The following is a 24,882-nucleotide window of genomic DNA, read 5'->3' on the forward strand; positions in this document are numbered from 1 at the left end:
AATGACGGAGTCATACCATAATCGCTTCTCAGCATCCTCAGAGAGAAGTAGTTGTCAAAGGACTGCCTAGTTAATGTACCACTTCCTGCAGAACTGCCTCGTCAAAATCACCTACCGTCGATGCAGATCCTGACATACCTTTGAATGTAATAACTGCTTGACACCATGTGTCGCAGGCAGAGTCATCACCAGTGATATTTCATTTCCAACCACTTCCTCAAACTCCACCAAGCATCGCTCAACCACAAGTACCAGCACCACTGCCGCTATAACATCCACTCAAGATGACAGCTGGGTGTCCTTGACAGGAAGTGGAGGATAGCACGTAAGAGACAATTTCAGAGAAAGACGACTGTTCACCAATTTTAGACCCCAATAGCTATGTGTTAGACCAAGGTTTATAAAAATCATAATCAGTTGTTTACAAGATGGTGATCTAGATGACGAGATCATACTAAAAGAGGTCGGGGAAGAGACCTTTTCTAAACATGGTCTGCAGATAAAATTTAGGTGTTTCATACTGTAAGAAATAAGGTTCTCAGTGAATTTGGTCTTTTTGTGACTTCCAGGAAAACAACTGCTTCTGTTAGACGGACAAGTACTGTAAGGTAGCCACATCCATGTAGGTCCCAGAAAATATGTGGGAAGAAGGTGTCATAACCATGAATAAATCCTTTTCAACTCCTTTTCTTAAATGTAGAGTGCAAAAGAGGTTTTGATATCTGCCTTCATGGTCAATTTTATCCAGAATCACTTATCTCAGGGACTCCTAGGAGATGCACAATGCTCCATCCCCAGATCGGGAATACAGTAAGGTTCATGCATTTGAAACAAAAGTATTGGCCTATCAGAGGCTCCAGGCTTAAGGCGGTAACTTCCTTGGCGATCCTCGCTAGATATGACAATGAGAGATGGTATCGGATGGTGCCCCTACTCAAGCACCCCAGAAAGGGAAGGAAAAGGAATCTTTCAACATCTTGAAAGAGGAGGAAGTGACCTCAAATCTTGCCATAGGCATAGCTATGAATGCTGCACAAACTAGTTTCCAGCAAATGCTAAATGGAGTGGTTCTTTGCAAGACAGGGCTGGATTAAGTGTAAAATCCCTCCGGCCTGAAGTGCAAGCAAAATGCTGTATATTCCATTAATAGGAGAAGATCTCTTTTTCACTAAAACTGGGAACACCCTCCAGGCCATCAAGTTTAGTGCATCTCATCAGTTGCATCAAAAAAAAGGAGAAGCCCAATTCACAAAGAACATCTGAATGAACGCATTTCAGGTGCCTTTTTCCCCGCTTTGAGCATTTGCGCTAATAAGAGTGCGTTTCTGGGCATTTTAAAATGTGCCTCAAATTCACAATAACAAAGTATACTGTTTGGGGGTGCAGAGATTTGAGGGGAGTCACCTATTGTGTTTTTCTCTGGGTGAGAGCAACATAGTTGAGGGGGTTTGAGGGGGTAGTTGATGCTGCCTTGTTTGTATTTTTTCCTTTCTCGCAAAATTATTATGGTATCTATTTATTAAAAGGGTTGTTTCTTATTTTTTGGGTCATTCGATGCCGGTAAAGGAATACCGGCATCGTTTACCGCTACGGGCTATTGTGACCAGCCTGACCGCTATTAGCGGCATCGTAAAGTACGATGCCGTAAATAGCGGTCTGGGCACGGGCACGCGACCAACCATGCTGGCAATAGCGGCATGCCGTAAAGTGGAGGAGATCACAAGTGAAGTGGACATACAAATAACGGCTTCATGAAGGTGGAAAAAGTGGTTACCAGCATGCCGTAAATACCGGCATCCTCGACCTACCGTAAAATGCCCTGAGCAGTGTTCACAACTGCCACAGGTGCACACAATCAGCACATGTGGAGGCAATGGAGTCTGGCCCAGTACTAAAGGAGCACACACACACACCACACCCCCTCCCACACCAAGATGATTTAAATAATAGTAGCATTACTGGAGCTAGAGGACATGATTGCATTGCCACAACATCAACAACAACAGCCGCCACCACAGAGGAGAAGGACGGTGAGACAGGGCCAGCATGGCCAACCAGTGCAGCCACCGTTACCACGCCGGCAGCCCCCAATCGCTCGCATCACAGCCAGTCCTTCCAACCTAACCCTTGAGCAGATCCACACCCTGTACCGTCTGGACCGGGACACCATCACCACCATAGTGGTCCTGATACACGACGACATAGTGAGCCTCATTGAAATATGCACCGCCATTCCCCCTCTGCTGAAGGTGGTGTCTGTGCTCCACTTCCTTGCCACAGGCACCTACCAGCACACGGTGGGGCACATGCATGGCATATCACAACCCTTATCTTCCCGGACAGTGAACCAAGTGCTGGATGTCCTCCTCAAGCACACAAGGGACTACATATCCCTACCACGGACATCCCAGGAGATATTTCATACAAAGGTCGGCTTCCATGCACTGGCAGGCAAGCCAAATTGTGTAGGTGCACTCGACTGCACCCACGTGGAGTTGGTGTTCCCGCATGCCATGGAGGCGGTGTACCGCAACCCCAACCAATACCACTCCATCAATGTGCAGATGGTATGCGACGGCAGCAAGATCATCCCACATTGTTGTACCCGGTATAACACATCAACTCATGACTCTATGGTCCTGCGGAACTCCACGCTACCACGCCTCATGGAGCGACATGCTGGACAACGCGCCTGGCTGCTTGGTAAATTGCATGACCGGCACATGGCATTGAAATGGGGGGAGAGATGCACAAACCACCATGGTCTCATTGGTGTGGTGACTGTGCACATCACCGAACACTGTGCCCCAAAGCATCACAAACGGTACATGACACCCAAATCCCATAGGAATGAAGTAAAGTTGACACCTATCACTACATGACTAACAGGAAACCACCCCACATCCCACAAAACGTGCACCACTCATCAGCGGCCCTCACCCTCCATAACGCCATCCTGCACAAGGCACTGCATATGCACAAGCATCCCTGTGAGTGCATCAAACTGAACCTACTAGGGAATACACTGTCTGGCACAGGGCCGGCACACTCACAGGAGTGCTGCATGTCACCATGGGAATGATCAGCGCTGGTTGACCAATATAGCACATACTACTGCCAACGCTCCCTGTAAGTAAATCTCGCAGAACACAACACCTCACTAATTTGACACTAACACAGCTGCACACCATGTATCATCTTGAAGATGCAACCCACACCATCAGTCCATGGCAAAGTACACATTGAGGCACTGCAAAAAGCGTCAATACATCCAGGGACATTTGCATGTGGCCAACGTAAACCTGCAGGCATGTGTGACTAGTACAGCTGTCCATCATTATTCACCTGACATATACCTTTAATTGCCTCCCATGCAGGTGATAGTGGCTATCCCTTGAAGCCGTGGCTCCTCACCCCTGTCCGAAACCCACAGAACAGGCACGAGGAGGAATACTACCGTTCCCATACCCGTACCCATGTAGACATCGAGCAGTCCTTTGGCCTGTTGAAGGCACGATTTTGCTGCCTCAGCCGGTCAGGTGGGGCACTACTCTACAGGCATGAGAAGGTTGCCAAGATCATCATGGCATGTGTCATGCTACACAACATGTGCATCCTCCGAAAGTTGCCCCTGCCCCCTGACATTGAACTGCTACCATCGGGTGATGAAGGGGAAGAAGAAGATGTGGCTGGACATCATCACGGTGCCGATGCACAGGATGGACGTGCTGTGCGCAAGTCAGTGATTGCACAATATTAATGACACACATGGTAGCAGAGGGTGACATGATGGTTGGAATGAGGGCACTGGGTGTGGCGGTAAATCTACACTATGCACTGTAACTGAATAAATGACACATGCGCAATGATGAATGTCCACTCAGGTCTAGTTTTTCACACAACTGGTGTATTAAATGTAACAATGTAAACGTAAGTGAAAAATCCCTCCACCACCCTCACTCCCTCCCCCTCCTCCCACAACTCCCCCACACACCCTAACGCCCCTCCCCCTCCCCCCACAACTCCCCCACACACCCTCACCCCCCTCCCCCACAACTCCCCCACACACCCTCACCCCCCCTCCGCCTCCCCTCACAACTCCCCCACACAAGTCCCATTGAGTCTCCAGAGCCTACATGAGGCTGCCCTGACAACTAATTGGCACTCCCTGGTCCAGGGGGCGGCATGGCTTGCCGGCGCTGGGTACGGGCCGACCGGCGGAGCGAGCTTGTTTGCGTTGAAATGGAGGAATACGGTGTGGCCGCCTGCTGTGGTTGTGTAGCGAGATGCCCTGCCTCCATGGCATCCGCTATGCGGCCTTACACCTGCCGGAGGGCCGAGACCTCCTCGCAGAGGCGGCTTGTGTTCTCAGAGAATGATTTCGCCAAGGAGGCAGTGTTGTCCGTGATGGACCTGCCTAGTGCGGCTAAGTCCTGGTGCCACTCCTCCCTGGCCAGTGTGTTGTCCTGGACGAACTCACACACAAGGGCAGTTAGCAGGTCAGACCGCTGCAGCCCTGCGGGTGCACCTGTGAGGTAGTCGGCCCCTGGCTGTCCTGCCCAGTCTGCTCAGCCTCCCTAGCCCTGCAAATTGGACTGAAGTGTCCCTCTGTCTGCTCAGGAGCAGACTGCTCCGGGGTGGTGGCGTGCTCTGTATCGAGCGACGATACTTGGGGGGATACCGGTGGAGTTGGGGTATGGACTACATCCAAAAGATCGTCCTCCACGGGGACCCAGATGTCCTCCTGTGTGTCCTCCACAGGCAGGGGTGCCGTGGCTGCCACCTCCCAAGCCAAACTCGACTCCTCAGATGGTGGTGCCTCGCATGGATCATCAGGCTGGGCAATGGGTGGAGTGCCTGGGGTGGCTTGCATGCCGGTACACAGTGCTCCCTGGGTTGTCCCCTCGAGGTTGAAGGCCGGTTGCTGTCAACCCGGGACCTCTTCCGGGGTGTGGCCTTTGCAGGGGTTGCGTCCTGCCCATCGCTGTCATGGTCAGTGCCTGAGGGGCTCGGAGAGAGGGACGGCTTGAGTGATGTTTTGATAGGCATCATACATACATTAGGACATTTTCTCATCCACACAATTGGGGGTAATAGGCATTTATGTTTGGATGAGCACTTTGATACATGGGTGGTTAATACAGGCATATGTCGGCGTCACTCATGTTGCCCAGGAACAGTGCTGTCTGACATGCATACTATTTTGGACATGCACGCTTTGTGACTCGTGCCATTTCCTACTTTGTGTGGTATGTGTCATGTACGATATTGCCTTGCACCAGGCATCTGCATGTGTCTGTGATGCATCAGCCTACTTTACTGGGAGTGTGTGTGTGTGGGCGACCATAGCTTGACTCTTTGAACTGATATATTGGTTGACTTTCATCAGATTTGGCATAGCAATGTTTACTTTGGACACTCACCTCCATCGTCCGATGTTGTGGCGCCACACTCCATCTCGCTTACACCATCGATGCCTTCCATCCCTATCATGCTTGCGCAGATGTCCTCCCATGGGGTGAGCTTTATCTGGGAACTGGGACCTCCTCCTGTTCCTATGGCCTGGCTGCGGTTAACAGAGAGGATGTTGCGTACCCTTAGTCGCAGGTCGTCACATCGCTTGCAACAGTCTTTTACTGTGTGTGGTGTGTTCCCCACAGCACTGACCTTCTGGGCAACAAGTGCCCAGATCTCTTTCTTCTTTAGCACTGCTTCTCTCTTCATGTTGCTAGAGAACACTCTGGCAGCATGCTCCTGCAGTGTGTCCACCAGCATCTGCAGCTCATCCTCATTGAAACTTTCTTTTCTCAGGCGGGCAGCTCCCTTCTTCAGGGCCTTTGGCATAGTGGTCTTGGAGGTGGATGTTTTGCAAAAATCATCAGAGTCCCAGGGGTCCTGTGTGGTGAGGATGGCAATGGATTGTGTTTTTAAAGATGGACACCGTGCTCTTTCCCGTTCCTGTGCGATGACGCTACTTCCGGTTCCGCTTATTAGTGGTGACCGTAAATAGCGGTGACCGCTAATTACGGTCACCGCTATTTACGGTCACCGCTAATGACGCATTGAACAATGTCGGTAGTGTCATCTGCGCTATGCTTGATGCCGCTAAGGGCATTTTGGGAGCCTTTAACGGCATGGCGCTAAATACCTTAGCGGCATGGCGTAAAGCTTGTGCCCGCGAAGTCGTAATAGTCCTCTATTAGCGGACAGATGACAGCACAGACACGCTATTTGCGCCATGCCGGTAAGGAACGTTACTTACCTCCAAACTCAGAATGAGGGCCATTGTGTTTTTTTTTAATGTTCATTTAGTTTCTTTTCCTGACTTTCCCTTTTGTTCTTTACTACTATCCTTTCCATTATTTTTAATCATTTCTATGTTGGTTTCTCCTCCATGTTAATACTTTGTTTTTTTTTTCACAGTCATACACATCATCAGTGTTTCTCATGAAACTCAATATGGTGAACAAGTACACTTATCCTAAGATTGTCAGATGTATTCATGTGTGCTCATTTCGGTCACACTTGTGGATGTTGTGATCTTACAACTTTCTGGTTTGTCACTACAGGGTCTCAGCGTTACGTGGTAATGCGAGTGTCTGAAGCACATCAGTTGAAAGATGGAAGCCATAAAACTGCTTCAGACCCTGACTTCGGAATGACTGTTAAAGACTTGCCTCGGTAAGAAGCAAACAAATCATATTGTTGGAAAATGTCTGTTTTTCTAATTACTCATCGGAATTAGCACACTGTCCTGGAATACCTTTCACATGTGTTACTTGTTATTGCTAGCTGAATTTGTCTTGGCAAGAAAAAATGTGTCCGAAGGATTTTTTCATGTTTCTAATCCCTTGTTCATCTATCTATATTAATAAAAGTGAACATTTGTGGGTTTGTGGCTCTGTTTGTGGGTTGGCAAAACGTTGTTCCTTATAAAATTCCACACCGTTTCACCAATCTGCGCCAAATGTTGAATAATTACCTGTTATGACCCTCCAGACAATACTGGCTACATGACATATGGACACCCCACCCTGTTCCCTAGATTTCAGCAAGAGTCAAAATGTGTTTGTGGGTTTGTGGCTTGGCGAAGCATTGTTACTTATACAATTCGACACCTTTTCACCAATCTGCACCACATTTTGCATAGTTACCTGTTAGGAACCTCCGGACATGACTGGCTACATGACATTTGGACACCCCATCCCTTTCCCCGGATTTTCAGCACCTTCACAAGGTTGCCTGAAATTGACAAAACATCGATGTGGTCATAAAGGGACCGGTCCTCAATCCTAGAATGCATGGTTTCTGGGACATTTGCAACGCAATGCATCGCAAGGAACTGCACCATGCATGGGTGAGGCAACAGGTGGGCAGAGAGCACAGAAGGTCCAGGAATGCAGCAGCACACCAACTCTCGCCTCCCACCAGCGTCTGCTCCGGGGTATGTCAGCCAGCCACACACACTCATTCTCAGTGAGTTAACTTCAGAATGCAAAGCACATCTAGCAATAAGCGAAGTGGAACAGCACCCTACAAGATGATTGATTTTCAACAATTTTGCTAGTATCAATATAAGAAATCGAATGTGCTGAGTGCCAGTTCCTGTCTGGTACTTGGTGAAACTGTTTTACATACTGCTGGTCCATAGACACTCCATATCAAGTGCTAATTTAGGGAAAACATTTGCATTGTGTACTATGAATCTCTGAATATTGCAACATGTCTGCCTGGAAACGTGTCCTGACCCACTATTACCATGCATATGTAGATAGGTTGCTTAGATTTAGAAAGCCTAGAGCTTAAGCATAGGCTTTGAACATGTTCCACCTCCCCCCTTCCTCTGAGGGCCACCCTCACAGTGACCTGCTGATCACAGACCTGCCTGGTTTAGAGGCTGAGGAATGCCTCCTTGAAAATAGTATCTGCTTGGGAGGACTTGTATCCCACCTCACCTTCTGGTGATGAGAATGTGAGTTCTTCCAGACATTTTGCCAGCTGTGAGTCCACCATACTGATTTCCCAAACTCCAGCTTCCACAACCTCATTAGCCTCATTCTCACCCACCATCAGATGAACGAGTGTGCTCTTGACAGTCAGAAAGAAGCGTGTGTTACAATCACTAACAATAAGACAGTCTGTCCTACAAGTGTACTTCTTTGAAGGCTTCCCGTTATACAGCACTGTATGGTCACTATGACTGACTCACATGAAACCTGTTTGGTGATATGTTGCAATACATCTCACACGTTATGTAGCAAGCCATAGGACTTCCTTTTTGAAAGTCAGCAGGCACGGAAATCGAATATTAGGGTCTCTGTAAGCTCAGCCATTTCATCAGAAAGAGATTTCACGGACAGCCTTAAAATAGGAAAGAATTTATGGCTAGGTTGCAACTGACCGAAAAAAAACGGGTGGAATCCACCCCGTAAAACCTGGCGCTCACTTATTGCTCCTCTTAGGAGCTAAATTCGTTCCTTTAGATTACTTTAAGTTCGTCTTTTATACTTTTCTTTTCATTTAGCAAGTCCTCAACAATGTTAAAAAAATGATTACATGAACTCAACTGTGAGTTTTACGTAAAACAGCTGTGTTTTAATCACACATCATTAATTTAGGCGATTTAGGCGTGAATAATGAATTACGAATGTGTTGTTACAAATTGAAAAATGGAATAATGTAGCTCTGAAGATGATGCTAGGCACCGAAATGCATTGGCAAGAGCCCAGATACATGCAAACAAAAGTCTTGTGATCGCCTAAATTAATGATGTGTGATTAAAACACAGCTACTTAACGTAAAACTCACAGTTGAGTTCATGTAATCATTTTTTTAACATTGTTGAGGACTTGCTAAATGAAAAGAAAAGTATAAAAGAAGAACTTAACGTAATCTAAAGGAACTCCTAAGAGGAGTAATAAGTGAGAACCAGGTTTTACGGGGTGGATTCCACCCGTTTTTTTCGGTTGTTGCATTATTAAATAAAGCCCCAGTGTCATAGGGCTATTTTGATCCTATGAGCTCCCAAAATATACCCAAATATAGAGAATTCTATACATGATCAGAACTTTTTTTGAAAAGAACTAAGTGGTGCCCTCCTTTTCTCCATACCGTAGGTTGCAACTGAAACACAACAATGCATTTTTATGTTTGCATGTTGTGAATATACAGGTTGAAATCAGTGGCTGAATCTGGATTTGGAATGGGGAAAACCATAAGACGCCTTCCTTTAAGGCTATTCTAGAAAAAAGATAGAATTATCAGCAAGTTTAACTCCCACTGCGGTCTTGCTCCAAAAGCATGAGCTCCAAAAAAGATATGCTACTGCAGACAGAGGCAAGGTTTCAGCACCTTTTTATCAGTCCCGAAGTTACTCATCTGCTGCTCCAAGCTTATGACCCCATTCTTTTTATACCACTGTCTAATACTTCAGTCATAGGAGAAGCATCTCCTTTTCTTCCAGCTTGTGAGAAATAAGAGCAATGTGGTCCTACCAACAGTGTAAGACGCTGCATTTTAAACCTGTGAAGTCACTATCAGCATTACTGTTCCCAGTGTTCTGCCATCAAGTCTCTAAGCAGTAGAGAGTATATACCCCTAAGGAACGGTAAGGGAAGTCTCCTATTGTAAGATAAATTAAGATTAATCATGTATGTAGCCCAGGGCCACACAGGGCCTGGTTAGTGTGGCTACATGCTTGTCCCCTGAGGGAAAACGTAGAAATAAAGACGCAAACCCCAGGGTAATAAAGGTTTTTATTGAAAGTGTAGTGTGTGTTATATTTATTTATTTGTCCTCTGTGTGTGTGTTTTGGACTAAACCATCTCGCCCGCCATGGGGCTGGATGTAATGTTTAAAAAGGAAAGAAGACAGGAACAATAGAATATAACTCCCAGGAATGGGTTGGGCAGGGGAGAGAAAGGAATCCAACAAGGCTTTAAAAAAAGACAGTTGCAAAAAGGAGAGTATGAGAAGGGAGAACGAGAGAAACAGAAAGAGACTTACCTGGTGGGGTTGCTAACACGACCCCTGTGGGCCTAAATACAGCAAATGGCGCCAGGCGGCGTGTGACAAGCTCCCTGTCCCACCACCCCGCAGATATTGATCCAAGCTGCTCGGCCGCCCTGGGGGCATGGTGCCTGTCTGGATGGGCCCAGTGATATTCCTGGCCCAGGCAGCATGCCAGGTTCTGCCTGGGCCCATAAAGAACAGCCTGGCCCGGGCCAGTTGTGGGGGGTGGCCCATACTAGGCTGCACGGCCGTGCCCGCGAAGTCCCCGCCTCTGGCCAGCGAGGCGAGTCCTTCATTGAAGTTCTCTGGGCCTGCGCATGCTAGGCGCAGCCCGAGGGGTGAAGTGACGAGAGCAGTAAACATTAATTCCCGGGTTAAGGACAATGCTGCAGGTACGGCAGTGAGTGTTGGTTGGTTCCCCAGCCAACGGAGCCCACCATGAAGATCAAGAAGGCCGCAGGGTGCAGCAGTGAGCGAGGGCAGACCAAACTCGCGCAGGGGCCGCCCAGGACTTCATTAGAGCGCAGGCTGTTCAGTGAATATAGGTGGCTTCATGTTTTGGGTGGGTCCACCCTGAAGAAATGAAGAGGGGCCAGGCCCCAGCCATCATCTGTAGAGACAGGCCACTGCCGGCCACCATCCAGCCTTGCCACCAGGATCAGCAAAACCAGCTAAACCACCACCAGCTAGCCACCATCCAGCCTTGACTTCAGTCCTGCCCAGCCAGCACAGAGCCAGTGCCACCACAGACATTAAGATACTGTGAAGGGGTGACTGACTGCAGCAGTCACCCCATTGTGACATAGGGCCTCATTACAATTTTGCCGGTCCCGAACCAACGGTGCCGGTAAGCCTACCGGCACCGTTGTTTCTGGACCAGCAAACTACAACTCTGCTGGTGTGTGCCATCCCACCTGCCAGGGTCAGACCTGGCAGGCAGGATGGCACCCGCCTGCAGAGTTTCACAGAAGCACCGGCACTGTTGCAAACGGTGCCGGTGCTTCCGTGGTCCCCATTCCCATAGAGTCCAACTTGTCTCCATGGGAATGGGGGCTTATAAAATTACCGGCACCTGACTTCCCAGCCACCTGGGTTGTAATACCCCAGTGTTACCAGGAAGTCAGGCGCCGGTAATTGTTTTCGAGTCTGGCTGCAAGCCGCCGGTATCACCGGCAGGCTTACCGCTAGACCCGAAATTAGGCCCATAATCTTTAATGTAGTATATATGTTGTAAGTCAATCAGCCTCATTACAAGTATGGCGGAGCGGGAAAATTTGGTGGTAACCCGGTGGTAATTCTGTTACCGCATTGTTTCTGATGCATTCCTGCACAGCCATACTATAAGGCCATATGCCCATTCTTGATAGGCTAAAGGAACACAACTTTGTGGTAAATGCCCTTTTTATCCCATAGAGAAATGGCTTTACTATTCTCTCCTCTTTCTTCTATCTTTTGGCAGATTTAGAAACTGAAAATCTCCACTGCCAGAATAATCTTGATCTCCCAAGATGGATACACCTGTGGGTCTACTCAGGCCTTCTTCCAGCCTTATTCCATTCCAGTTATGTTTTTGAGTTATTTATATTGATTTTAATAGTGAAAGGAAAGTAAGACAAATAATGAATAAAGCACTTTTTAAAACAATTAGAAATGCAAAGATAAGTGGCCCTCAGTACGAGTTCAGCGGTAAGTGGTCAGATTGGCAGTAAATCCGTTACCGTCACTTTTACCACACTGAAAAATTACAGGGCACCAAAACTTGGTGTTAATTCCACCGGCGAAATTAGCCCCGGCAGAGTTAATTAATTCTGTCAATCGTTGGTGAAATTACCCTGGCAGAACTAGTGCCAGTGGAATTACAGACAGAACCACAAATACTATTTCTGCCTAATTACTGGTCAAATTACTACTGAAATACCACCAAAAATGCAGTGCAGTTACCTCCACCCAAAAGGTGTGGAGGTAAAAGCATCCAGGTGATGGGAATGAAGCCTCCTAAAGTCTATTTAAGACCCACACCCTCCCCAAACACAATTCCAGCGATATGCAACCACAACCAGAAGTGAATTACGGCATCCACAACCTGCTGCTGTTCATTGAGATCCAGCAGCATGCAGGGCAACCACATGGAAGGATACATGCTGCACAAAGACGGGGGAGGCATGTGTTAAGGAAGCCGCCCATAGCACATGTTGTCCGTACCCCTGGGCTCTGACTGATGGCCAATTGGTCTCACAGTATGGCTTGGACAGGAACACAACAGGAGAGCTTCTGGCTCTCATAGAGGCAGATCTCCAGAGCGCCATACACATCTTTATTTATTTATTTTATTTTATTGGTTATTTATAAGGCGCTTATAAAACAGGACAGTGTAGCATTAGAACTGCAATCCCACCACTGCTTAAGCTGGGGTCTGTCCTCTACTTCTGTTCCACAAGTTCATTCCAGCAGAAGTTGGGGATGCTGCATGGCATGTCCCAGCCAACATTCTCAATGGTGCCTGCGCAAGTGTTGGACGCGCTCATGAGGTATGCCCATCGACACATCTCGCTGCCCTGCACCCAGGCCCAGGTGCATGCAGCAAAGGCAAGATTCTATGCCATTGCTTATATCCCTAATGTCATTGCAGCACTTGTCTGCACACATGTGGCATTGGTGCACCGCAGGTAGTGGAGCTTGTATACAGGAATTGAAAACTTTATCATTGCATGAACATCCAGATGAACTGTAATGCGGATCTGACCGTCGGACACTGCTGTGCATGATTTCCAGGTTCCACACATGATTCCATGGACCTGAGGAACAGCACCCTCCCTGCATGTATGGACACACACCATGAACAGCGAACCTGGCTCTTGGGTAAGTATGACATCTGATGATGATGCATACTTGGAGATAGGCATGAGACCACATATGAGGAAACTACATGTCCCATGAACCATATCCCATGTGGCACTCAGTAGCTCATGACCCTAAATCCAGCTAACGCTGGGCACACTGACACCTGAGAACATACTGCATACTCCTGCATGTGCCCACACACAGGGCCTCAACACGAGTTAGGCGGAATCCGACCGGGATACCGCCCAATGCAAATAGCGCTACAGCAACTCGGTCCGGCGCAATTTGTGCTGGATCACGACTTGCGGAGGGGCAGTAAATCCCCATTGGGTCCTTTGGACCCAATGGGGTTGAGGAGCGCTATTACTGCCAGCGATAATTGCACCAGCAGTAATTGCACCAGAAATGGCTGAAAACTGTCATTTTTACCTCCAGCAAAAAGCTGGAGCTAAAAATGCCATTTTCTGCCCAACTCGTGATTTGGCCAGCCCTTAAATGCGGCGGTAATACCGTTACTGCCAGATTTAAGGGCTCAGGCCAAACTCGTGATGAGGCCCACAGTCACTACAACCTCTCCACGCCCGTGCAGTACAGGGTGTCAGTCCTACACACATTTCACCACACAAAGGCCACCAGGACAATAGAGAATGGAATAAGCATGCAGTAGCTAAATTGTAATGCTAAACACTCTTCCCCCTACATTACTGTAGGTGACTTGGGCTATTCGCTGCTACCGTGGTTGTTGACATGGGTGAGGAACCCTGGTACACCACAGGAGACAGCCTACAATGAGGCACACATAAGGGCCAGGGCATGCATAGAACACACGTTTGGACTCCTCAAGGGAAGGTTCAGGTGCCTCCACCAGACAGGTGGGGCACTAATGTACACTCCAGAAAAAGTGGGTAAGATTGTTGTCACTTGCGCTATGCTGCACATGTGCATACACTGGAATATACTCATGCCTCCAGTTGAGGATATTGCACTCTCCAACTCAGGTGCTGAAGAAGATTCAGGTGACGACAGGGCACCTCACAATAGATGTGAGGAACGAAGGAAAGGACGTATTGTCCGGTAGGACAGCATTGACAACTATTTCTGGAAGCACATATACATGCACACCTGTCACTGTATATTTAACATCAACTGTATTCACATGTATCACTGTAATGAAATAACCATTGGATCAAATGGCTGTAGTTCAAAGTGATTTATTGTACCACTGTGCACCTAATCCCCAACAATATGACCCTCCCCACACCCTCATTCCCAACTAGACACCCTTCCCCACACCCTCATCCCTAACAACACCACCCTCCCCACACCCTTTTCCCCAACACCTTCCCCCACCCCACACCCTCATCACCATTCCCACACCCTCATCCCCTAACACCATACCCCTCCCTAAACCCTCGTCCACAACACCACCCCCATCCCCACACCCTCATCCCCAACACCATCCCCACAACTCTATGGTCCCTGCACCCAGTCTTTACCATGAAAGTGTCCACTACCTTCTCCTCTCGTCCCCTTTCCATGTGGGCAAGGTTGCACGACTTATACGGTGCTGGGAGCGCCTTGGTGGCGTGCTTGCCACTGATCCCTCAGTAGAGGTGGCTTACATGAAACTAGCAGGTTCACTGCCCCGGAAGTGCTACCGTTTAAGGGTGAAGGCCCTGGCCATTGTCTCGTGTGATGCCGACATTTGTTTAGCCAACTCCCTAGCCCTCTGACTCATTAGGGTGTTGTTGGCAATGGATTCTGGTGCACGCCAACAAAGATGGTCCAGGGAAGTGGTTACCCACCTGAAGAGGACAAGAACAGAAAGGCAAAGTTCTGAGATGGCAGAAGAGGCAAAGGTAGACTGGGTTATGTTATTAAGTCACTTGTAAATTTCCTTAACAGACATTTTAGGGGAATGGGATTGTCCCATTCCAAGATGGTGAAGCAGCAATTCAGGATTGATTGGTGGAAGGGCAGTAGTGACTATTTTTTTATTTTATTTTATTGTTTGGCTGTAAACAACAACCTTTCAATAAATACAATTTACAGTTCAAATCATCAATACATTTTTTTTTAAATGATCTCATACAAAAAAAACAAGGTGTATACAGTCTTCCAGGTACGTTCACTTACTGAGATTAGTTCAAAATTACTTTTAAAACAATTCATTTAAAAAGCCAGTTGTTGCTAATCTAATTGACATTCGTTTTGTACCAAAAATCAGCAGCCATAATTCCTCGATATCAGTTATCGTCTGATCTTTAAAACAGTGTAAAAAGTATTTACGGCGTGCAACATACAGTACTGGACAATAAACAATGACATGTTTCAGGGTTTCTTTAGTATTGCAATCTTTACAGAACCGGCAGATAGTTTCACTAACATCGATTAATTTCCGCCTGGCTAATATAGCTTTGGTATGCCAGAGATTGAGACGGATTCGAATGTAGTCATTTCTAAATTTTGGAGATGGATATTTTAGAATATATGATTCAGTAACTCTAAACCTCTTATGGCCAAATTGAGCTGAATTCCAGTTTCTAAAGTGGGAACATTTTTCAAGAGTATATATCCAGTCTCTTCGATACAGTTTGATTTTGGCCTGTGCTGGATTATGGATTAGGGTGTCTAAACAAATATCTGCATCAGTAAGAATATATAAAGCTTTGTTTAGCCAATGCTTAGGGTATTGATGTTCAGAGTATATTAAGTATTAGCCTAAAATACAAGAAATATCCATGTATTGCAATGACAATATACACTTTCTAAAAAAGGCTATCAATTTCCATGCAACAGCACTAAATAAAGACAATAGTCCTAATTCGAATCGAAGCATTGCAATAGGTACACAGGTAGGAAGATTAAAAAGTGTGCGCCAATATTTGCCTTCCATACGGTCCCAGAATGTCCGGGGCAACATCGGCGCAGCTTCTGAGCCATATGTGATAATAGGTTTGACTTTCATAGAATAAAATGATAATAAATGATTACACGTGAACTTTCCAAACTTATATAATATAACCTTGGATTGAGAAATCAGGGCCTGTAGTTTCGATTCAAGGTCCATTTGGTATACATTATCATTATCATTCAAGCTAATCGTAATACCTAAATATCTATATGCTGGTGTAATAAGGATTTGATCACTTTTAATAGACCACTTAAATTGGGAATATTTAGTGGTTTTACGATTTTGACACACCATAATTTGCATTTTAGTTAAATTGATGGTCAGGGCATTTTTCAAAGTGTACTCATATAACCCATTAATCAGTCGTTGCAATCCAGCCGGGGTTTTTGAGAGCAGAATAAGACCATCTGCATAGAGAATCCAAGGTATCTGATCCTGGCCTAGTTTAGGGGCATCAGAATTAATGTTCTTGAATTTTTCAGCCATATCCAGAATAAATAAGTTAAATATTGTGGCCGCCAGGATACACCCTTGATTCAACCCTCGGTATGATAATAGAGGGGGGGTTAGCATCCCATCGAGGGTTAGGCGAACATAAACTGATGTATTTTGATGAAAAATAGCAATAAGTTTGACCAGTGAATAAGGCCAGCCCATTAGCAACAATTTATGCAGCATTAAGTTGCTATCTATAGAATCAAATGCCTCTTTGAAGTCTACAAAAGCAATGAAAAGAGATTGCTTTTGCTGGCAGCAGCAGGCCTTGATTGAGGTCAGAGTGACGATATTTATAGCCGTTCCCTTACCAGCAACAAATCCCGTTTGAAACCTCTCTTGCATGTTTGATGAATTAATCCATTGGTGAAGATCTCTTAAAATTAGGGAAGCAAAGATTTTCCCTGGGACATCCAGTAGGGCGATAGGCCTATAATTGGTAGGATCGTGTCTATCGCCCTTTTTATAAATGGGTACAATCAATGAAGTGCACCATGAACTTGGTATCTTTTGAGTAATTAGAACTTGCGAGAATATTTCAAACAGGATTGGTGCCCATAGATCTGGAAACTCCTTCAGCCTAACATTGGAAAGCCCATCCGGGCCCGGGGCTCGCAACCTACTGGCCTTATGAATATAATAAAGAATATCGTCAATTGTGAAGGCTATTGAGAAAGGGCTCTCTAGTTTTACAGGAGGTATACAGTGATCAGAAGAGAATGATGCATAAAGTCGGGAAAAATGAGATTGCCATACTGACGGAGCAACATCATTAATCTGTATCTGACACTGAGAAGTTTTATATGTTTCCGTTATTAAGGACCAACATCCTGCAGAGTTTTTTGTTAAAACTTTGGCCAGCATAGCTTCACCATCTTTTTGAAATAAGGTAGATCGGTATGTTCTTCTCCAATTCCTAAATTGGGTCTTAATAGCTTTAAGAGCTGCCCAAAGCTGGTCGACTGGTAAAGACTGTGCCAATTTCTTTCTTTTCCGGAATAGTGTTTTCCCGTTCTGCATATTTAGGTCATAAGAGTGAGATGAGACAGAAGAACTTATTCGCTTTGTTGATCCAGCAAACTGATACATTAGTTTTGTGTAATCATAATCGCAGCTCACGGCATTTCTCGGACTCGTACAGGTGGCTTTGAGACGATCCGTGAAATGCAATAGCTTAGATCTAGACCACCGTAACCGGTTTCGAGCACAATTTACCTGGATCGTGCCTTCCATAGTCATAGGCATCGAAGGAGGAATAATCTCATGACCACTAGAACTAGATGTCCAAATGAGATTCAGCATGTTGTGATCGCTGTCCGAGGTTACCAAAACCTGAAACCCCTTCAAGAGATGGAATAGTGACCGACTAACATAGATAAAATCGATGATAGTCATAGAGTTACCCCTCTTCCAAGTCGGGTGAGGGGGGCAATCCTCAGGAAAGGAGCCATTCACCATAAGCCTGTCTTTTGATTGGATAAACATATTCCAACATCGCAAGCGTTCATCGGAGGATACTTTGAATTTCTTTAAACAATGCAGGTTCAAATCCCCTGCTAAAATTATGTGACACTGCTTTGGATGTTGATATATTTTCTCCCATAAGTACTCTAAAGTTCTCAGAAATGAGTTAGTTGAAAGAGCTGCAGGGTTCCAATACGTATTAATTATAAAATGATGAGTTTCAGCTATAGTCAATTGAACAAGTTGAATATATGGAGTCGGGGCTTCATATGTGATCATTGACATAGCTAGGGATGTTTTCAACAGCATCAGCAATCCAGACATAGGGCGACCCTTAGTAGCAGAAATTGCAGGATTTAGAATGGAGTGATAGCCATCCCAGGACGGACAATGGGATAGCCATGTTTCCTGAAGTAGGATAATATCATAATCTCTTAATTCGGTAGCTGCAGCAGAAAAAAGATGTCTAAAACCTCCAGTGTTCCAACTCAATAACGAAAGCTGTTTATTGGTTGATGATTTATGCTTGTCAAGTAGGACACCGACATTTGCACTACTGTTTACTTTGTAAACCACTAGGGTCCAAATTGAGAGAGTCGCTTACTAATAGCTTCTCAACCTTACACGGGTCAGACTTAGAAATGACTCTTAGATGGTCGGTCGAGAGTTCGAATCCCATATCCCATAGCACTGGACGGGCAGCCCATAGAGTATTTAAAACTACTCTAGTGCGTAGCCAGAGCCATGCTATGGAGAGATCATGACTAAATGGGAATTCAAGTTGCTCAATGTCACCCAAATTAATATCCAACAGAGCATAAATGTCACCAAAGATGGCCAGAACACTAGAGCGATTCAAGTCGTAAGAAGGGAACGGTGAAGGTCTACATTTGATGATTAAAGAGTGGAGGTTATTCTTTACATCACATTTTTTTGCATGATTTGCTTACTATTGGTATTAATAGCAGGCGCAGGTGGAGGATCCACCCTTTCCAAAGAAGAGAACACAATTTGACTTTGGATGGGAGTAGCAGTAGGTAAAGGCAGTCTCAATAGACCCTCCTCACCTAGAGCCTCACATCTGCCTGGAATAGGATGGTATTTTAGCATATATTGTTCAATGGTTGAGGTTATAATATAGTTTAAGGCAGGGGGCGCAGATGTAAGGATGCAATGATCCATTTTATTAGTGGTCGCCAAGGAAGTGGGGGGTAACGGCTGAAATACAACCTTTGAGGTAGGAAACTGCTGCGGTTGAGGCAGCCTAACTTCTTGCGGCAATGTAAGGCAGCCATCTTTCAGATTATGAACATCAGAGATGTTGGTTTCTAATAGTGGAAGACTAGAGGTTTTAGCATTCAGATAGAGATCTATCTCTTTGCGCAAATCGGCACGCTTCAATCGCAAGCCAGCAATCGCTAAATCATTTATTTTTGGAATATTGGGTTGGTTTTGTGGGCTATCCAAAACCACAGGCTTCTTCTCGATCAGAGCTACAATATCATCCAAGGGAGAATGATTCACCGGATTTCTCACAGTGAACGACTCCTTTGACTTTCTTTCGGTGGTGAGTTTAGCATATTTATTCTGTACTACTTTAGCTGCCATAGTAATTTTATTTTTAGCGGGTAACTTCAACCCCTTAAAAAAATGACTTTGCTATAGATGAAAGGATCTGTTGTTTAGACCGATTTTTAGTTTTTTTTCTCATAGGGTTCGTATTAGTCGACATAAATTGTTTGGGCTCTGAAGTACCCGCAAAAATTGTAAATAGTTCCTTGGGTGACTGAAGACCAGTCACCGTCACATTAGGAGGTAAAGAGCTAGGTAACGGGCACTCAGGCGCGTTATACACTTGAGGCAGCATTGAAACTAATTGCGTTGAGGCTTGGTTGTTAACAACACATGGTAATTTTTTCGAACTAATAATGGGAGCCAACAGGGGAGCCGGTAACTCAGGGCCCGCTTTAGGCTTTAGGCTGTATCTCACTACCTTTCAGCATTGTTACATCATAGATAAAGCCCACCGAATTATGAGAAGCTAAAGCTGTATGTTTGTCAGTAACAGCATAACTGGAAGAAAGAACATTATTAAATACCTTCTTATCTTTACTCATGGTGGAAAGCATCTGTTGAATATCACGAGAGACTACTGTGGATTTGGTTCTATCAATTTTTGGGACTCGTGAACATGAGGTGGCACGCGGTCGCGGCGTGCTTCCCATTTGCTTTCTTTTCTGATTAACAGGAGGAGGGGAGGGCGGAACAGGCTCCAGCTTGTTTGACCTTAAAAAATACGAGCAACGGCGCATTTAAGGCACAGCCAATAAACAGTTATTTTAAAATCGCAGTTATAATATTATAATATTATAAAAATCAGCTACCGTCTAAAAAGATTAAGTGACCCTGCCTACTGCACGACTGCACAGCAAACAGCCAACAGTCACTTAGGAATCACTTGTGAAGCGCGCGCTGAAGCGTGTACACGAGGTAGTTGTAGGAACGCTGGGAAAATGGGCAAGTGCAGGAGGAGCCAATACACTCTGCAAACAAAAGCAATAGATTAGCCGTACACAGCGTAGAAAAGTTCAAAAGTTCATTCGAAACGTTGAGGAAAGTTCATCACAGGCGCAGGCGGCGGGGCATACCTTCACCAAGGTTCCAAACTGCCTTTCATCAGCAGACTTGACCCAGGGAGGTCACAGTAACTAGAGTTCCAGTATCAAAAAAAGAAATCCAGTTTACAGGAGAAGAAAGCTAAGTGAATTTAGACATTATTTAGAAGCTAAGTGAAAGGTTTGTGAGAAACCTTGAAAAGGTTTTAAAAGAAAAAGACAATGGGCCTCATTACACGGACGGCGGTAAGGGTTAACGGTCACCGTTAATGGCAACGGTGACCGTTAACCCTTACCGCCGTACTACGAGGTCCCTTTGCGGGTTGGAGGAATCAACGCCTGCTTCTTGCAGGCGTTAAGTACCAACCCGCTAAGGGACCTCGGAGCTAATTACGGCACCGCAATATTGCGGTGCCGTAATTAGCGCCTTCCCCATTCCCATAGAGCCCTATGGGGCAGAAATGGGAATGGGGAAGGGCAATGGCGGAAGGGGGATTTACCGCCCCTCCAACCTTGGAATGGGGCGGTAAATCCCCTTTCCGCCAAGGCGGTGCCGGTAATTTACCGGCATGGTCCAGGGTGCTAATAGCACCCTGGATTACCGCCTTCCGTGTAATGAGGCCCAATATCCAGAGAATTCGAAGGTACCAATTTCAGACAGTGTTTAATGAACTGTATGTTTAATGTGCATAGTACAAGGACCGGAGCGGAGTGTTGAGAAGGGAGCGAGGTTTCCAGTGGCAGCAGACAGTGGCGAGCATGCGAGGTAGGAGAAAATAGTCTCCTTTGGCAGTCATTACGCGAAGCAGAGCACAAGCGTTCCCAGTGAAAGGAAAGCACCTGGCGGCGTGCGGGTAGCGTCACGTTGCCAAGTGAAGCAACGTTTCTTTCGAAAGGAAAAAGAAAAAAAAGCGTTTTGCTTGGCAACCCTTCGGAGTTGCTGAAAGGGGTCGCAAACTACTGAACTTCAAAGGGAGACACCGTAGTTAGCGTGCGCACAAGTTTCCAGTCATACGGAGCATATCTAGTGCAAGGCAAAAACTGCAATCAGCTTCTATAGACATCAGTTTAACAGTAAAATTGCATGCACAAAGAGTAAAACCAGTGAAGAAGCTACAGAAGGTTTTCAAAAAAAGTGCTGTTGAGTCTTTTAAAGCCTGTTTTGAAAAAGAACGGAGAAACAGAGATGAATCTGGAAACAAAAAACAATCAAGCTAGTTATAAAAAAGTTAAAGTTTTAAGACTTAAGGAGAGGTACAGCAAGTTAAACCAGTAAACGCTACCCAAGACTTTTCAGCAACTGCAGAGTCAAGTTCTAGATGTGTTAATTCCCTGTCAGCCTCCCAGAGAGCAGGAGAGGCAATCAGGTAATGGAATTGGGGTTATATAAGGAATGTAGAAGTGTAATCTGCGGTGTGTTTCCCTCATAGATTCCATCTCAGTGAGAGAGAGAGAGCCAAGGTACGAGGAATTCCCTGAAGACAGGATGAGTAGAAGGCAGAGGCGGAGATCTGACCGTTTGATTTGTTTTCCAATTCTCCTCGCTCCCACCCCCCGCACACCGAGCCGTTGAGTTGTAAGTGCAGGGCCATCGAGTTAGAAGTGTATTTCGAGGCCGCCAGCAAGATGACTGGTGAGGGGTTAAAGGGACTATCTCCAATTCCTGCAGGACATGTAAGCTAGGACCCCAGAATCCAGGGAAGTGGTTACCCACCTGAAGACACCCAGCACCACATCATTCATTGCCTGGGAGTGTCCCAGTTGCTCCTGGGCTATCTGCTGCATTGCCTCCTGCTGCTGCTCGATCTGAGTGTGCTTCTCCCAGATGACATTTAGTGTGTGGTCCTTGTTTGGCCTGGAAGACAGATGGGAGTGCCTTCCCTCAATGCTTGATGCCGGCCTGATTACTCCTTGTCATCCTGACCTTGGGAATTTGTGTCCTCAGGAGCGTGATAACGGAGGGCACAGCGAGATGAGACGGCAGAGGTGAGGATTGCATGGGTGATATGCTGGGCAAGAGGGAAGAATCAGAGGACATCTGCCTCGCAGGGGAAACTGCAGAGGTTGAGGCAGTGGTGGCAGACTCCGGTGGTTCAGTGTCAGCGGGTGCTTTGGCCTGGTCATATGCCTGCATGTTGTTAACACTTGAGTGGGTGAGTTCGTCCTCATACTCCCCAGCAGTGATGGGAGGTGGCTCAGTGGTGGGAGGTCCTGCAGCCCCCATTGTGGGCAGAGTTGGTGGCATTATCATGGCAGGTGAACGAGTGCCCCCAGAGGTGGCAGAAGCAGTGCACTTGCATAGGAGTGTTTTTGGTGTCTTGTTGTCTCTTCCCTTCCTGGATGTGCCATGTCCTGTGGCCTTTTTGCCACTTCCTGGGGCAGGTGTGCGGGAGGCGCTGCAGCCTTCCAAGGGGCCCTGTGTGTCTTGGATGCCTGTTAGGAGACATAAATAGTGCATCAATACTTTGATGGACATTAATAGGGTGTGATCTCATGTAGTGTTCTAAGCACTATGGGGTCACAGGGTGCAAGGGTGCATAGTGCCTACTTCATGTGGCAGACAGTATGATAGTTTACTGCCTTGATGATTCTGTATGTATATGGGCAGTTGAGAATGTGTGACTTGATTGGACTGTGGTGTCATCTTCTTCACAGTTGTACAAGGTCTTGTGTGCCCATGTAGGGCAGACCCAAAGTCGCTTGCGTATCCTGTTGTACTGTCAGCTGAGGGGCGCCCTGCTAGCTATGGCGGTGTGATTGCAACACTAGGCAGGACACAATCTTCATTGAGGCTTTGCAGCTACTGGTCTGTTGCACTAGTTGTAAGTTTGAGCCACACGTCTAGTGGTGTTGATTAATTGCCATATGTTACATGTGTGGCAGCAGTTTGGCTGATGTGTCTGTGCATGGGTGCTCGGCATGTTGGCGAGGGGTGGTTGTTAGGAGAGTGTTCCTAAAGTTCTACTGGTAGTAAGACTTTAGTAAGCTATCCCAGTGTTTTGTAGATCTCCAGCTCTTAGTATCAGTCTGTACTAACTCAGGACCTTGGTAGAGTGGCAGAGCAGTCAGGCTTATCTTAAGAGGAAGATGTGAGCTGTAGGAAAGTACACTGAACCTTAGCTAGACATGCACATCAAAGACACTCTTACACTGATAATTTATATACAATTATATTTATTTTATATACAGCAGAATCACTTTAAATACTTTAGACGTTTACACTAGAACACTTTGGAATACTTGAAAATACACTTCAAAGGAACTTTCACTTTGTGTTTGTTTGCGGTTACTTAACGTTACAAAAGGGAAAAGACAATTGGCTTCATTCAGACCCTGCTGGTCCAGAAAGAAAGCTTACCGGCACCGTTGTTTCCGGATCGGCATATTACCGGTCTGCCTGCCGGAGCCACCGTGCCCGACAGGTCTAACCCTGCCAGGCACAGCGGCCATGGTAGGCAGACCCGTCACGAAAGCATTGGCACCATTAACAACGATGCCGGTGCTTCCGTGTCCCCATTCCCATAGAGTCCTTTTGGACTCTATGGGAATGGGGATTAACGAAATTGCCGGCGCCTGACTTCCTAGCCGCCGGTCTTGGAATAGCCCAGTGGCACCGGGAAGTCGGGCGCCGGTAATTTTGTACAGGTCCGGCGGCAACCTGCTGGTAGCACTGGCACGGTTACCGCCGAACCCGTAATGAGCCCCAATGTTATTGTTTTATCGGTTATTACGCGCACCTGCAGTTTTTAACAGTTCATATGGTAAATACATTTACTCTGCAAACACATATAGTTAAGTCACTTAAAGGGAGGAAAATGGTTGGTTAGTGTAGCCTTATCCTGGTTCAAGGTTCTAGAGAGGGTTTCTTCGCCGAGTAAGTGTTAAATCCCAAAATGCAACCCTAGCTAGAGGCATTTCGGAGAGGGCTCAAAGTCTTGACAAGCAGCAGAATACGAAAAGTTCCTGAGTATTTCTTCCAGTCTCTAGTCTTATAGAAGCAGCAAGTTAACAACTAACAAGGGAGACCTGTAAAAAGGACTTGAGGAAGCGACAGAAACAGCGGCTTGAGTCAGTGGTAAAACGGGGTGACCCTCGGCACCTCCAGGTGCACTCCAACGCTCTAGAGCGACTTCTTGGAATCAGATAAGCAATACCTTTTTCCCCACAGTACCTTAGGTTAGAAGAAAATGTTTGTGCTGGATATTCCGCGATGTTGCAGCTCTGGACCCGACCACCAGATTCCTTGGTCTGATGACTAAAGGCAGGACAAAGGACAGGGTCTCTCAGCAGCACTCTCGAGGGAGGACCTGGACGACTTTCAGCAACTTCTTGGTTCACTCTCCGGTCTTGGCTCCTTTCCTGCAGCACCAACAAGGGACACATATCGCCCGGTCAATCTTCTTTGCTTCCTGCAGTCCCATACTCTGATGGTCTGGGTGAGTTGGATCAGATCGCTGGAGTGTCCTTACGGGTTCAGCAAAGATTTGGATGGATTCGGCCTTTCCACAACGATGCACTCGAAATGGGCAGCAGGTTGGGGTT

General features: G+C 46.4%; 1 protein-coding gene across 2 annotated transcripts in view; it reads left to right on the forward strand.

Moving 5' to 3' along the window:
- The window catches only part of SLCO4A1 (solute carrier organic anion transporter family member 4A1), a 948,198-nt gene that overhangs the window by 429,384 nt on the left and 493,932 nt on the right, over window positions 1–24,882 (forward strand). For both annotated transcript variants that reach the window (XM_069650753.1, XM_069650755.1), the window contains exon 5: window positions 6,570–6,681. In XM_069650753.1, coding sequence (XP_069506854.1) covers window positions 6,570–6,681 — 112 coding nt within the window. The remainder of the gene's footprint in view (window positions 1–6,569; window positions 6,682–24,882) is intronic.

Source organism: Ambystoma mexicanum, chromosome 3p (assembly GCF_040938575.1).
Source record: "Ambystoma mexicanum isolate Mex_15411 chromosome 3p, UKY_AmexF1_1, whole genome shotgun sequence".
Classification (NCBI taxonomy): Eukaryota; Metazoa; Chordata; class Amphibia; order Caudata; family Ambystomatidae; genus Ambystoma; species Ambystoma mexicanum.